Source organism: Brassica napus, chromosome A9, assembly GCF_020379485.1.
Source record: "Brassica napus cultivar Da-Ae chromosome A9, Da-Ae, whole genome shotgun sequence".
Classification (NCBI taxonomy): Eukaryota; Viridiplantae; Streptophyta; class Magnoliopsida; order Brassicales; family Brassicaceae; genus Brassica; species Brassica napus.
This window is the reverse complement of record NC_063442.1, coordinates 28,694,954-28,710,502: the sequence shown is the minus strand read 5'-3', so window position 1 is coordinate 28,710,502 and position 15,549 is coordinate 28,694,954. Positions and strand designations below refer to the sequence as shown.

The 15,549-nt window shown below is 33.6% G+C and overlaps 2 protein-coding genes across 2 annotated transcripts; both read left to right on the top strand.

The window, feature by feature from the left end:
* The first annotated feature begins 2,373 nt into the window (after positions 1-2,373).
* On the top strand, positions 2,374-5,768 carry LOC106422078 (receptor-like protein 4). Its single transcript, XM_013862901.3, has 9 exons — positions 2,374-2,631; positions 2,901-3,956; positions 4,044-4,191; positions 4,441-4,512; positions 4,579-4,650; positions 4,727-4,798; positions 4,879-4,956; positions 5,048-5,229; positions 5,303-5,768. The coding sequence occupies exons 1-9, from the start codon at positions 2,556-2,558 to the stop codon at positions 5,431-5,433; spliced, it is 1,887 nt and encodes a 628-aa protein (XP_013718355.1). The 5' UTR covers positions 2,374-2,555; the 3' UTR covers positions 5,434-5,768.
* Positions 5,769-13,416: 7,648 nt separating this feature from the next.
* Positions 13,417-15,294, top strand: LOC106422041 (ethylene-responsive transcription factor 12). The gene has a single exon (XM_013862864.3). The coding sequence runs from the start codon at positions 14,497-14,499 to the stop codon at positions 15,040-15,042; it is 546 nt and encodes a 181-aa protein (XP_013718318.1). The 5' UTR covers positions 13,417-14,496; the 3' UTR covers positions 15,043-15,294.
* The last annotated feature ends 255 nt before the right edge of the window (positions 15,295-15,549 follow it).

The following is a 15,549-nucleotide window of genomic DNA, read 5'->3' as shown; positions in this document are numbered from 1 at the left end:
CATAAACCGGTACATCTTTCAACAAAATTAATATTCAACACAGAATGTAATCCATTACATCATCTACTTTATTTATTTTATCCTCTTTCTTGTCACTGTAAGTCAATATGTAGAAGTGGGCATCGTTTTTTTTTGAACTTAGAAGTGGGCATCATCAGTTAAACATTGGTTACAAATATCAAACCCAAAATAGCTAACCAATTAATACGAAAAGAAACAAGAATACAAGTGTAGAAAGTTAAGTTTTGGTTAATACAGGACCGTCTTTGTTAAATAAAAAGAGAATATTGACAAACGGAACAAAAATTTAAGATGGTTATCTCCTAATATAATACCATTAGTAAGTTGTTCTTATAGTATAATATTTTTCATGATGCTAAAACTAACATTTCATTAATCAAATTAAACATACATTAAAATCTTTTTTAAAAAGTTTAATGAAAAAAATAAAAATAAAATGTTTTATAAAGAAAAAAAAAATATAAAAACAATTAAAAAAAAGGAACAAAAGACACTGACGTACGGAACCAAATATTCCTACTAACCCTAATATTCTTCCATATCAAAATGCTCCACAACCATTCTTTTAAAATCTTCTAAGATAGAACTTGATTCTAATAACATTAGCCTACCCCCTTTGTCATCAACCGAAAAAACTCATACTGTGTTGCATCAAATTCCCAAACACCACATGTTGTATAGATATGCATCATAGAACAAGAGTTTGTGAAAATCACAAGATAAGCTATAGAAAAATCATAGATTAATGATGAAGAAAAGAAAAAATCGTTTTTTTTATATATTTTGGCAAAACAAATCGATCAAACACACGTTTTAGGAAGTTAAAATATTTTCTTTAATTTTTGAAAACATGTTGTCTTATCCGTAGAAGGCACATCCTACAATGAGTAGAACCATGAAAAAAATCTTGAATGCAATTTCTACCTCATGTAGACGTACGTATTGTATTTAGATTTCGCATTCCTGAAATTGAAGAATACTTCATAAAAGTAGAAACTGCACTTGAGAAAAAAGTAGATATCCTTACAATTAGTAGAATTCACATTCTCCATATTTAGAATTTAATTAAAAGTAGATTTTTCGTTCTAAAAAAAGTAGATAGACTTGTTTACTCTGGAATTTGTTTTCTACTAACTCATTTTCCGTAGAAGACGAATTTTACTTTTAGTAGAACAAAATTTAAAACTTTTATTTATCAAGTTTTTCAACCAAAACAATATATGTGTTTTATTAAATATTTATTTTTAATATTTTTTGATTCATAAAACTATTTATTTCATTAAATTTCGGAAAGGGAAATGGTAAAATAGAAACAAAATGGAAAAATTGGTTTTATACCAAAATGACAACAATCTAAATTTTTGTTCCGTTTTGGCAATTTTCTTAATAAAAAACTAGTCATGGATTTCCAAATTTAAGAGTTAATATACAAAATATAAGACTTTAAATTGTTAAAACTATATTTTGTTAAATTTTATTGACTTGTATATAATTTAAAAAAAAATCTCATCATCTATCTGCTTGTGAATATATATATATCACTGTGCATTGAGCTTTCGATGATTGTGTATTTCTTGAGATAGTGAATTGTTGGATTCTGGTTCTGGTACGACCCTACCGTAAGGATCAAACATCAATGGTTTAATGTGTCATCAGTATTTTCCTTGCTTGCCCTTTTTTGCGTGTTTTTTTTTATTGTGGGATTTTCATAGTGTGAAACGAAAGACTTTGACATTTTTCTATATACTATTTTTCATTTAAAATTAAATTCGTTTTATAGTATTATATTTAAATATGAATTGTAATTTTAATGTAGTTTCAATTGATTTCTTTCTTTCATCCTTAACTAAATTAAGAAAATGATATAATATAATTTTGTAATAGCCAAATAAAGATAAGAGAAAACATTTAATTATTTTTTTCGAAATTTATGTGAAAACATTTTGTAAGGCGTTAAGTCGTTAACTAAAGAATTTAGTCTTGATAAATGCGAGGAGTGACTCTATCAAAGAAGATTATTAATGCGCCGAAGTCTTCATATGAGTTTGGAAATAAAAACTGAAAAGAGAGCTATCAAGCATGCATGAACTTGTGGACAAACTAAAGAGAAAAAGAAACACAGAACTTTGTGGACGGAGCTTCACAAGACTTGGGCTGAATCCAACGATAAGGACAATGACATCATCCGCTATAGCGCCATACATCCGTCAGATTAATAGTTCGCCTAAACAGCTTACGTGCACATCACAACACTTGATTAAACTCCCTATTCTTCATCCAGAAGAAAAAAACAACACTGAAGAAAATTAAAATACTAGCGGTGGGAGCATTTAAGTTAATTTAATTGAATTTAATATTCACTTTTTTTACCTGCACTCACGTCCCTTTGCTCCTTCTCTCTCCTGAGTCTTCTTCCATCACTCTTCAGAAAAAGAAAAACGAACAAAAGAACAAAAAATAAAGTTGTCCAATGGAGAAATGAGACTCTTGGAGAGATTCTTGAGAGATAAGTTTTGGTTCTGAAAGGATCAAAGATGATGATGCTTCGATATACACTCGCATGTCTTCTCATTTTCTCTTTTGGTCTCACTTCTTCCTCTGCTCGTCAAGGTTCGTTTACCAGATGCTGAACTTCCATCTTCACTTCGATTTAGAGTAACTTTCTTTTTTCTGTTATGTAGCTCTCCTGATTCAAAATCTTGACTTAGATTCCGTTTTCTATGTCCCTTGTTTTTATCGTTTTTTTTGTAGATCAATATTTTGTGAATTGGATTTTAATAAATGTTATTTTCATAGCTCCAAGCTTGAACTTGTTGCATTTTTTCCAAATCTTGATTCCCACCATCCAATTATAATCTATATCTTTGCAATTATAACAGCACCATATGCATTGCGGATCAGCTGCGGAGCTCGACATAACGTTAAAACACCACCAACTTATGTACTGTGGTACAAAGATATCGCCTATACTGGAGGAGTACCTGCAAACGCAACCCAGCCTGGTTACATAACCCCTCCCTTGAAAACCCTTCGCTACTTCCCAATCTCCGAAGGTCCAAACAACTGCTACAACATCGTCCGAGTGCCCAAGGGACACTACTCTGTGAGGATATTCTTCGGAGTGGTAGACCAGCCTAACTTCGACAAAGAGCCTCTCTTCGACATATCCATCGAAGGCACTCAGATTTACTCTCTCAAGTCCGGTTGGAGCAGTCACGATGACCAAGTCTTCGCCGAAGCTCGCGTTTTCCTCATGGGAGGCACGTCCACCATCTGTTTCCACAGCACTGGGCACGGAGATCCCGCCATCCTCTCCATCGAGATTCTCCAAGTTGATGACAAGGCTTACTATTTCGGGCAAGGGTGGGGCCAGGGAATGATTCTGAGAACCGCCAAGAGGCTGACTTGCGGCACGGGGAAGCCGAGGTTTGATGAGGATTACCGTGGTGATCGTTGGGGCGGCGATAGGTTTTGGAATCCAATGAGGTCTTTTGGTGAAGGTGGTGACTCTCCGAGATCAACTGAGAATACCATCAAGAAAGCTTCCGTGTCGCCGAATTTTTATCCTGAGGGGCTGTATCAGTCTGCCTTGGTTAGCACGGATGATCAGCCTGATTTGACTTATAGCATTGACGTGGAGCCTAACAGAAACTATTCGGTGTGGATGCACTTCGCTGAGATTGATGCTACGGTGACTGCTGAAGGGAAAAGAGTGTTTGATGTTGTTATTAATGGTGATACTTTCTTTGAAGATGTGGATGTTATAAAGATGAGTGGCGGTCGGTACACGGCGCTTGTTCTCAATGCGACGGTGGCTGTGAGTGGTAGAACTTTGACGGTTGTTTTACAGCCTAAGGGAGGTGGTCATGCGATTATTAATGCGATTGAAGTCTTTGAGATTATTACTGCTGAGTTTAAGACATTAAGGGATGAAGGTAACCACCACATTCTTTTATTTGTCGTTTGGAATCTATTGTTCCTGTAACACTGGATCAGTATTGTTTTATTGTTGTGGTTTTCAGTGAGTGCGTTACAGAAAATGAGAAAAGCTTTGGGGCTTCCTTCGAGGTTTGGATGGAATGGGGATCCATGTGTTCCTACACAACATCCCTGGAGCGGAGCTGATTGTCAGCTGGACAAGAACACCAGCAGATGGGTCATTGATGGACTGTATACTTCCTTCCTCTTCTTTTGCTGTGCATTTACATAAACCGCAATATTATTATATCAGCTTAACTCTACAATCTCCATCCATGCCTCTGTGGTTTGTGGAACTCTTTATTGATGAGATAGGCTGCACTGCACTCTCTCAAATATGAAGGACTCTTTCTTTTGTTTAGGCATCTCATTAGTTAAAAGTTTATGGATCTCTCACCATGTTTTTTGAGTTGACAAATTGTTTATTTGTTCATTTTGCAGTGATCTTGATAGCCAAGGTCTGAAGGGTTTCTTACCAAACGACATCTCAAAGCTGAAACATCTTCAGAGCATGTAAGCCAATACTTTATTCTCTCATAAACTGCAAATTTCATATATATATATTTTCCAATGTTTCAGAAACTTGAGTCAAAACAGCATTCATGGAGGAATACCTGCATCGCTTGGAAGCATTACAAAATTGGAAGTTCTGTAAGTGAATCAGTTCCTTTATTAATCTCTCTGCATCCCTATCTTTTCGATTCTGAACCCTTACACTTCTTTGCAGGGACCTCTCCTACAACTCTTTCAATGGATCTATCCCTGAAACCATAGGAGAGTTAACATCGCTGCGGATTCTGTAAGACCATCTACTTGCTGTTGATTTTTGTTTGTCTTTGGTTGGGTCCATGTTGATTCATACGGTATATCGTATTGCAGGAATCTCAATGGAAACTCTTTGTCAGGAAAAGTACCAGCAGCTGTGGGTGGAATGCTGTTGCACAGAGTAAGATTCAAGTAAGAATAACGAATCAGAAACCAAGTCCTTTAACATTGGCATGTGAATGAAGAGTGTTGTTACCAACTGTTTCTCTGTATCTTCTGCCAGTTTCACAGATAACGCAGGTCTTTGCGGTATCCCGGGGCTTCCAGCTTGCGGGGCGCACCTCTCTTCTGGAGCCAAGATTGGGATTGCATTTGGTGTTAGCGTAGCCTTCTTATTGCTCGTTTTATGTGCATTGATATGGTGGAAGAGACGACAAAACATTCTTCGAGCACAGCATATTGCAGGTATAATAATCATTTGGTCTTTGGTGGAGATTCTTACGTTTAGTGACATTGTTTTAAAAATATATATGTGCAGCAAGAGGAGCTCCTTATGCGAAGAAGAGAACCAATGTATCTCATGACATTCAAATGACACGGCACGGGCATAACAATAACCATGGCCAAGCACGTACTGCTGTTGAAAATGGACCGAGCTTGTTGTCCTGATTCCCACTTCTGTATTTTTCCTTCAGCAACACGAGTCTTAAACCTGCAAGGGACAGAATGTTCATAGTCGTGTCTACCACATTGGTCGTCACCACAAGTAAACAACAGAGAGAACATAAGAGAGAGAGACCCTTGTTCACTCTAAGTTCAGGAAGGATACAAATGTAAATCGTCTTGGGTTTAAACGAGTTTTAGATATTCGTTTTTTTTTCTTGTTTATTTTATGGGATTAGTCCTCTTTTGTTTCTATTTTGTTTGGTGGGAGTTTAGAGAAAACTACAACATAACTAAACATTTAAATAGAGAAAATCGCATAAAAAACTTTGAAAGTGTCACTTACTAGTACTTTAAACTTTGAAATTTTTTCACTAACACTTTTAACATTTAAAGTAATATTTTTATCACATAAAACCTTCAAAGAAGAAAAATAACCGCCTGAAAAGGTTAAGAACAGTTTTTTTTTCATAAAATAATTATTTAATTAATAAATAAACAAAAAAATTAAGAAAAATCGAAAACTTTAACAGAAACTAAAGTGAAAAAAAATAAAGATTTAGAAAATTAAATAAAAAATAACTAAAAATTCAAAAATAAATAAGATCAAATTAAAATACAGAAAAAAATAATAATAAATTGAAAAAAAATTGAAAAAAAATTGAAAATTCAAAAAAAAAATTCAAATATAATGTCGAAAATTATCTCCAATGACGTTTTTTGGCATATCTCCAATGATACGATTTTTGGCATATTTCCAATGATAATTTCTGACATTATATTTGAAAATGAATGTTGATAAAAAAAAAATTCATTTGAAAATGAATTTTTTTTTTGAATTTTCATTTTTGTTTTTGAAATTTATGATTCTTTTTTTAGTTTTCTCCATTTTAATTTGATTTTATTTATTTTTTGAAATTTTTGTTATTTTTTATTTAATTTTTTAAACCTTTATTTATTTTTCTCATTTTTTTTAATTTATGAGTTTTTTGTTCAATTTTTCGATTTTTATTAATATTTTTGTTAATTTATTAATTAAATAATTATTTTTTGAAAAAAAAAACTGTTTTTAACATGTTCAGTCGGTCATTTTTCTTCTTTGAAGGTTTTTTATGATAAAAATATCACTTTGAATGTTAAAAGTGTTAGGGAAGAAACTTCAAGGTTTAAAGTGCTACTAAGTGATACTTTCAAGGTTTTTTATGCGATTTTCCCCATCTAAATATATTTACTCATTCAGTTTTTTTTTTTGGCTAAACCATTGTCATAAATCAATTTGATTATGTCGACAAAAAAAGAATTAACTTGATTAATAGTTTATCCAAATAAAACCAAATTTTTTATTTTGAATTTGGTGCAAATTTGATTTTTAAGAAAGTTATATTTGTTATAATTGTATCATATGGTTTTGTTTTATGTTACGATATATTATCATTTATGTAGTAGTCGTACAACATATGTGAAAAAAAAACACAACATTTTAGAAGCATGACGTTTCTGAAACACGACGTTTTCGAAAAACAATTGTATCAATAAAATATTATTTTGGAAACATAATAAGTCGGAAGGAGAACAAGAATTAAGCAGGATGGAATCGAAACATGGCGGAAAATAATTATAAACACTAATTTCAGAATTATGAAATTTCTCGAAGAAGTCAAATGCTCGGAAAATATTTCCCGTCAATATCTGAATTCAGTTTGAAATTTATTAAAATTATTCAGCGCATTAAAACGAGAGATAAAAAATATTTGGGATTGATCGCTGGTCGAAAATATGTCGGAATGACAAAATTATGAATGAACCGAGAAGCTCGTGGTGTCTCAATGCATGTGATCAGAACGTGCTGTCTACTATCTAACCAGCTGAGTGTCTACCGAAGCACGACATGTCGCAGTGCATATAAGCATGACATTCCATAGCACGAGGTGCAGCCGTATCTGCAATCGGCACATGCGAGCTGACATGCAGGGGAGTGATGTGTCGCAACGCATGAAATCTGTGCATGCTGAGAGACATGTGGACGTGGGTGTGTCCCTGTACATGAGAGTGAGACATGCATCACGACATGTAGGCGCCCGTGTGTCGCCGCACATGCAACCAGAAGCATGCGGGCCGACACACAGTCACTCGTATGGCCACTTCTCATTGGCATGCCATCTTTATAAATACCCAGCCACCTTCCACAATTTTCACTCATCCCATTCCGTCAAAAGCATTCCATAAACGTGGTTAGAGAGAGAGAGAGAGAAAGAAAGTGGTCAATTAAGAGTGCAATCGAGTTTTGAAGATCGATACTTCACCGAGAAAGCCAGTTTTCTCCAATCGATGATTTTCTGCAATTGGTACGCGAAATCTCTGCCCAAATCAGCCCGTCCAAGCCAGTCATAATCTTTGATGATCAAGTAGAAGTGCTGTCCATTATTAGTTTGGTTCCACGGGTTCAGATACATCGAAGTTCTTAAGCTTGATACTCCGCCGTCCCGAAGAATTGTCCAACAACTAGAGAAGGTTCTACTCGAGTTCAGTTCAGTCCATAACAGTATTAGTGGAGGTTTTGATCAGTCCAATCCATTTAAGACGTCAAGGTTGGGTTTTGGCTAAGTCCTCTCCGATCAACCATCTGCTTATCGGCATAGAACATTGTGAGTTGGTTTTGTTTGAGTTCCACTTGGATCTTAGGTTAAGTCAGCATATAGATTAGGCAAAACGAAACATTTAATGAGATTTTTTTTGCTGTTTCTAACTGATAAAACGACCATGGTGACTGGGTGAGTCCAGGGCAGGGCCTAAATAGAGGCAGGTAAAGCATGTGCTTTAGGGCCGGAATATGATTATTAATTTTAGGGATCAAAAATACAGAAGATAGTGTCTGGACCGGTAATTCTCAGGCCCGGCCCTGGGTGAGTCGAATTGTAAAGAAGTGATGGTACAATAATTGATTTCATTTTTACCAAAAAATCATTGATTTCATTTTTTCCTAGCTATATCATGCAAAGTTAAAAATTCAAACACATAAGTAAAGAGTTTTTTGGTTAATGTAAAATTATATGATAGTAAAATTAGAGTTTATATGATAGGAGAGAGAGAGAGAGAGAGAGAGAGAGAGAGAGAGAGAGAGAGAGAGAGAGAGAGAGAGAGAGAGAGAGAGAGAGAGAGAGAGAGTAAAAAAAGGCGCGAAAGTCAGTTCAGATACGGGGGAGGGGTCATGGAATGGGAAGGAGAACGTCAGCATCAATGGCATCGTCGTCCCCATGATTTCGTATAAAAACAACTCAGTTTCTGTAGGCAGTAAGCACATGATGGCCCCTTTTGTCTTCTCTCTTCTCTATAGAGTGCGCTGCAGCAAAAAAAACAAATCATAAAGCTATGTATTCACAGGTCACGTGAACACGATAGCCAAAAACAATTGTTCTAAATATATATCTTGAAAATGATCTTTTTTTCCGTCTAAAGTTTATTAAAAGACAAAGCCCATAAAAACGAAACCACAAGGTTACAAAGATAAAGCCCAGAAACACATGGGCGAACCAAACCGTAAACCATTTTTGGGCCGCAAGCCCATCATCCTAAACCCAAAGGCGCCGCTTCATTCACTCAAGGTTCGTGAACGGGACGCGTGTCAAGATCCTCACTGCGAGGGACCACGCATCACCCGGCCGCCACGTGTTGACCGAACCACCATCAGAGAGGCACGCGTCGAAAGATCGAAACCCCACGACTTCACCGGTATGCAAACCACCGTCGCCACAATCCTCGGAAATCCACCGGAAGTCGACAACCGCTTCCGCCAGGATCAAAGAGAAAGCGCGACCAAATCTTCACCCTGGAGCCCAAAACCGTCGAAGCTATTGATCTCGAAACATCGATCTACGCTTTAAAATACATCAAACGTCTAAGATCGAACCAAAAATCAACAAGGATATTCAGAACGAGAGTCGATTGGACAAAGAAAAGCAAAAGCGTAGATCGAGAACTGATTCCAGATCAAATCGGAGAAGAAGCCGGAGAAAGGACGGTGCTATCAGAGCCACCGCTTTTCCGGAGACGATAGCCGGCGAAATCCGGTGCTGTTAGAGCCACCGTTTCCCGGAAACTAAAGCTGGCGACAGCGATGTAAAAGGTATCACCGCTTCCCAGAATCAAGCTCGCTAACCGGAGATAAATTGATTGAACCTCCGGAAGAGATTTCATCTCGATCCTTCCTCTGTGACTGGTTTTAGAGAGAAGACAGAGCAAAAGGAGAGAGAAACCAACTGTATTCGAATATACTTTTATCTTGAAAATGATCATTTTAGCTTTGGGATATCATTTTACTTGGTTAATTTTATAAAGTAGTAAGAGTAATAATAATATTTTGATCAAAAAAAAAAAGTAAGAGTGATAATACAAGTTTGTCAAAATTCAGACATCAGTAAGTTCGCACATGTATTTTTTTTGTGCAACTTTCGCACGTGTATAAATTGTTAGATAAGAACCATAACATTTGTTCAATCAACACGACAAAAGGTAAGTCTTGTCACGTGAAAGGAAACATAGTTGGCGCGTGACTTTCACTGCCAGTTCTTTGCCCAAATTTGTTTGGATAATATTTGGAAGATTTTAGAGATTTATGATCAAATTTACCTGATGATTAGTGTTATTGTAATATTTAAATTTGTATAATAATTATATATTCATGTATTTTTGAAAAAAAAAATTTGTGGTATTTCTGTTGTCTAAATATAGTTTTAAAATATGTTAAATTTTATATTAAAGTTTTTTATTTTATTTTATATGTACAATTTAAATTTATAAAATTTAATTTGAAATATTTATGAGATATAAAAAATTTAAAGGCGTAAACGATAAACGACAAAATACTTAATATTTTTTAAATATTTTACTTTTTTGAGAGCAAAAATTATATATTAAAGTTATTGTGTTTCGGAGATGTTACTTTGAGAATTTTGGTTTTGATAAATGATTGATAAATTCAAGCACTCTTTATATTATGAACAATAATTATTCAAATGATATAAATGCGCATCTCTTTGGTCAGCAGTTACATCAAAAGGCTAATTATTTTGGATAAATCAGTCAGAGCTATAGATAGAGTAGTTGTGTCAAGCTCCTTTATTTAATGATCTCTTTGTAGCCTCGTCCTCGTGCATCATCTAATCACATCATAAATATGGCTGCCAATAAAATATTGCTACTTTAGTACTATTTAAAAAGAAAACAAATTTAAATAGTAAAATCATAAAAGGAAGTCCAAAACGTAGAGAAGGCTATGGCTGTAACACAGTAGGGGTTACGTAAGCATCCCTATGCAATGCACATGTCCAGTCAAAGAGGCGGCACCTTATGTTCCCTCTTGGTAAAATACAAAGCTCTTGGTCTTTTTCTTTCTGAGAAAAGCATCGACGTTGTTTCGATCAGTTACTTGAACTGAGTTTTTGTTATGTTAATTTTCATATATGTATAACATTGTTTGTGTTTTCATCAAATGTTAAAATGATTATGTGTAGTCTTTCTTTTTTACCGTTACAACTTACATTTAGGCCAAGTCCAACCACACGGTAAAACAGCAAAATAGTGCATTGATTTGATGTTTCCTCTCTCCAACCCAACGGTATATCAAACTGCATTTTAGTGTCATTTTCCTTTTTGCTACAGTGACACACCATATTTGGTGCAACACTGTAGCAGACGGCAAAAGTTTTTTTTTTGTTTTTTTTTTGTTAAAACTGTTTATTTATGTATTGTTTAATTATATTTGATTTGTATGATTAGTTTATAATTGAATGAATTTTTTTAAGTTATATCACCATTGTTTTGTTATATTTTAATTGTTATAAATATTAGGGTGTATAAAACAAATATAAAATTAAATTTTAAATACATAACAAAGTTTAATTCAAACATTTGTAGTTGGAATATTATAATATTTAGATCTAGTATGTTATAATTTAACTTTTGCTTGTGTGTTTAATTAATTAATATAACAGTATGTATTAATAATAATGTTATTATATAATGTAAATACACTTAAATATAATTATTATTTTAGTTACAATTTTAATATTAGTTAATATATTTTAGTCATAAAACTATTAATATTTATCAAAATTATTAAAAATAAAAGAATTTGATTAATAATAAAATAATGAAGAATATTCCTTTTTAGTGTAACATTTGGTGTTGTGGTTGGAGACACAAAAACATTTAGTGCTAAAACTACACTAAAATAGTGTAATTTTGACACTAAAATGGTGTCATGGGTTGGAGATGCCCTTAGATTTATGGAGAGCATCAAGATTTTTTCAGTTCATCGATTCTCTAAAAAAATATATTAAAACTAAGAAATTTTTGACAAATGGTGTGTTTTTTATGGTTAGAGCATCTCCGACTTACCATATGTTTGCTTTTATATGCTATAATAGAGTAAAATCTATTTCATTTCACTTTTATTTTTTCCTCTAAAATAGAGATTGTTATTTTATCTTCTATATTTAGGGGAAAAATAACATTCATCTATAATAGAGGCATACTTTTTATTTACATAATAGTCCTTTAACTTTTTATGATTATAACTAAAATACATATTTATGTAGAAATACATTATTTTTACATATAAAACCCAATTATTTTTGTTTACATATATTCTTAATTATTACAGTGATAAATAAAATAAATAAATAATATTTTATTTTATTTGAAAGTCAATTTTTTAACAAATAATACTTAAATTTTAAATTTAAAACTAAAATTATTAATCATAGTTAATTAAAAATTTCACATATATTCTACATATTGATAACATTTTTAAGTTGAACTTAAATATTAATTAATATAACATATTAAAATAACTTAATATTCTGGTAAATTACTTTAGGATCTACAAAGATCGTTAGAATATTGTTGTCCAAACGAAATGGATGGACATGGAACTTGTTGATTTATTGCTGGTTGCTTCAAATATTAGATGATGAAGATAGCCAATTCCAAAAAAATTTAAGTCGATTCAAAAATATCAAAGATAAAAAAATTCTTATTTCATAATGCATTAATTGATTATTTATGAGAAAAATATAATAATAATGATGGTTAGATAATGTCTACTTTGTTTTATTATTTTTTTAATATTTTTGTAATAAAATATTTAAATTAAATAATATTTCACTTTTATGAAAAAAATACAAAAAAATATAATGAATGGGTTAATTTTTAACATTTATAAGTTAAAAGGGTGTTAACTGTAAAATAAAAAAAAGAATCTTTTAAGAATATTTCTTTTTAGAGGAGAAAATAGAGAAATAGATTGGAAACAAATTCACCTCTATTATAGAGTTCATCTATTATAGTTTTTCTATTATAGATGACAAAATAGAAGAATTTTGAATAGAGTAACTCTATTATAGAGCATCTCCAAGGGGACTCTATTTTTTCCTCTATAATTTACACTAAAATAGAGTAACTCTATTATAGTGTTGAATTTGCTTCAATGGTTCACTCTATAATAGAGTTACTCTATAATAGAGTGAAATATAGAGTAATCTTGTTTTTTCACTCTATATTTGGAGTAAAAAAATAAGATTACTCTATATTTCACTCTATTATAGAGTAACTCTATTATAGAGTGAACCATTGGAGCAAATTCAACTCTATAATAGAGTTACTCTATTTTAGAGTGAAATATAGAGAAAATTATAGAGTGTCATTGGAGATGATCTTAATAGAGTGCCATCTCCAATGGCTTACTCTATTTTTTACTCTAAAATAGAGTAACTCTATAATAGAAGTTGAATTTGCTCCAATGGTACTCTATTTTAGAGTAGAAAATAGAGTGATGAACAAAAAAAACAAATTACTCTATATTTGGAGTAAACCTATTTTTTACTCTATTATAGAGTGAGAATTTTTTACTCTAAACTCTATTTTAGAGTGAAAAATAGAGTGGGGTTGGAGATGCTCTTAGGAAGTACAATGTGCCCGATCTAGACTTAGATCATCTCCAATGGAACACTATTATTTTCTCTATTTTTTACACTAAAATAGAGTAACTATTATAGACTTAAATTTGCTCTAATAGTTCACTCAATAATAGAGTTACACTATAATGGAGTAAAAAAACAACATTCTTTTATATTTTACTCTATTATTGAATGAATCATTGGAGCAAATTTAACTCTATAATAGTTACTCTATTTTAGTGTAAAATATAAAAGAAAAAATAGTGTCCCATTGGAGATGCTCTTATCGATCAATATAGACATTTAAAATGTCTTTTTTTTGGGTGCACCCATCAAAAATGTTATTTGTTGTATTATCTTACCCCTAAATTTGATATGTGCTACTTTCTATTATAAGTATTTTCAATAAAAATATCACTAATGTTACAGTTGTTATAAGAAATAAAAAATTACAGTTTTTTTTGGGTGAAGATTACTGTATGGGCGCTATCTTAGTTAGCTAGCAATGATTTTCATTTTAACGTATGACACTAAAACAATTATGCGTTCATTAGCTTCAAAAATCAAAAGTAAGTTAATTTATCAGCGAAGACAACTAATATTCCATGGCTTATGATTGGGAAACACGATTTTTCGCATCTGGACAAAAATAGTTCATCAGTCAAATCTTAAATGCAATCTGTTTGAGAGTGGAACTAGTTTGCTTAATAACTTATGTTTTAACAGAACTTATAAAAGGTAAATAAAAAGCGATTAATGCATACTGTCCGCCGTTAAAACTAATCACTTTATAAAGTATGTTATTTGCAGATAACATAATATTCAGTACATCCAATTATTAGAACACTATACTTTGGTGTAAGAACACCCACGTGTAGGGGATCGTTCAGTATAACCAGTCACATCGGCAAACAAGCAAAAGAGATCAACGGTGCTTGATCCTTCAAAACCCTAGATGGATAAAACAAGCCGAGGATTACGGGTGTCTTAAGTGGACCCCAGAGACACCTCTTGTTCTTTTAAACTCTCTCTCTATCTCTCATTTTGAGTCAAACAAGTCAACAAAGCAAAAAACTCTCTCTTCTATGCTCTCTCTCTAGATATATCTAGAACAATGGCGTCGACGACTTGTGGAAAGGAGGTGCATTACAGAGGAGTAAGGAAGAGACCATGGGGTCGTTACGCGGCGGAGATTAGAGATCCTTGGAAGAAAACTAGGGTTTGGTTAGGCACTTTCGACACTCCCGAAGAAGCTGCTCTCGCTTACGACGGCGCCGCCCGTTTCCTCCGTGGTATCAAAGCTAAAACTAACTTCCCTTCTCCTCTCTCTCTTGACCTCAACCACATCCCTTCTCCCTCCGCCGCCGCCGCCGCCCCGGATAACCACCACAACCATCAACTCTGGTTCTCCGCTCCTCCTCCTCCTCCTCCTCCTCTTCACATCCCCGGAAATTACCGCCACCACGGTCTCTATCTCCGAACCGGAGTGCTTAACGGGAGAACCCCCTCTACAGAAGCGCCGCTTTACTTCGCCGCCTCGCCTGCCGCAGCTACGTCGTCGCCTCGAGTGCTTGAGTTATTGAGTTCTTCTCCTTCCTCCCCTACGGCGAGACGTGGCTTAGCCATCGATCTCAACGAGCCGCCGCCACTTTGGCTGTAAAACAGACGATGGAGACGGAGATTAATGGCGCCGTTTGCAACACTTTCGACCGAACTATTAGGGTTTATTTTTTTTGTAACTTTAGTTTCTTTTAGCAAATATCTTTTTTTTAGAGTCGTATGAGTAGTTTTCTTTTCAATTTGTACTTTTTGGTTTATGTTAGAACGGAGATTGATTGTTGAGGAAACAAAAAAAAAAACTTCTTAATTGGCAAAATGAATTAACGCTTACTACTAAGTATTCTTATTGTTATAATTGTTTGGAAGGATTAGGAAATGAATCTAAAGAAAGTAACTTTGATTGATGCTGTGGATTGTTACGACCGTCGCTTATGTCTGGTTTCGAGGGGTTTTTTTTAACCTTATTGTATACTGTGGCGTGTCGTGAAGTACGGACTGACTTGTGTTGGCTCTTTCATTACTTCGCATTGCGTTCTGTTTGACTCACGCGCCTCCCTAACAACGACAAAAGACTGAGAAAGAGAGAAACAGACAAAATAGATAGTGA

Excerpts from the sequence above, each read along its gene's own strand:
- LOC106422078 (XM_013862901.3), top strand. The coding sequence starts at position 2,556 with ATGATGATGCTTCGATATACACTCGCATGTCTTCTCATTTTCTCTTTT. Across the intron at positions 2,632-2,900 it reads TTCTTCCTCTGCTCGTCAAG|CACCATATGCATTGCGGATC; the intron begins GTTCGTTTACCA and ends CAATTATAACAG. Across the intron at positions 4,957-5,047 it reads TTGCACAGAGTAAGATTCAA|TTTCACAGATAACGCAGGTC; the intron begins GTAAGAATAACG and ends ATCTTCTGCCAG.
- LOC106422041 (XM_013862864.3), top strand. The coding sequence starts at position 14,497 with ATGGCGTCGACGACTTGTGGAAAGGAGGTGCATTACAGAGGAGTAAGG.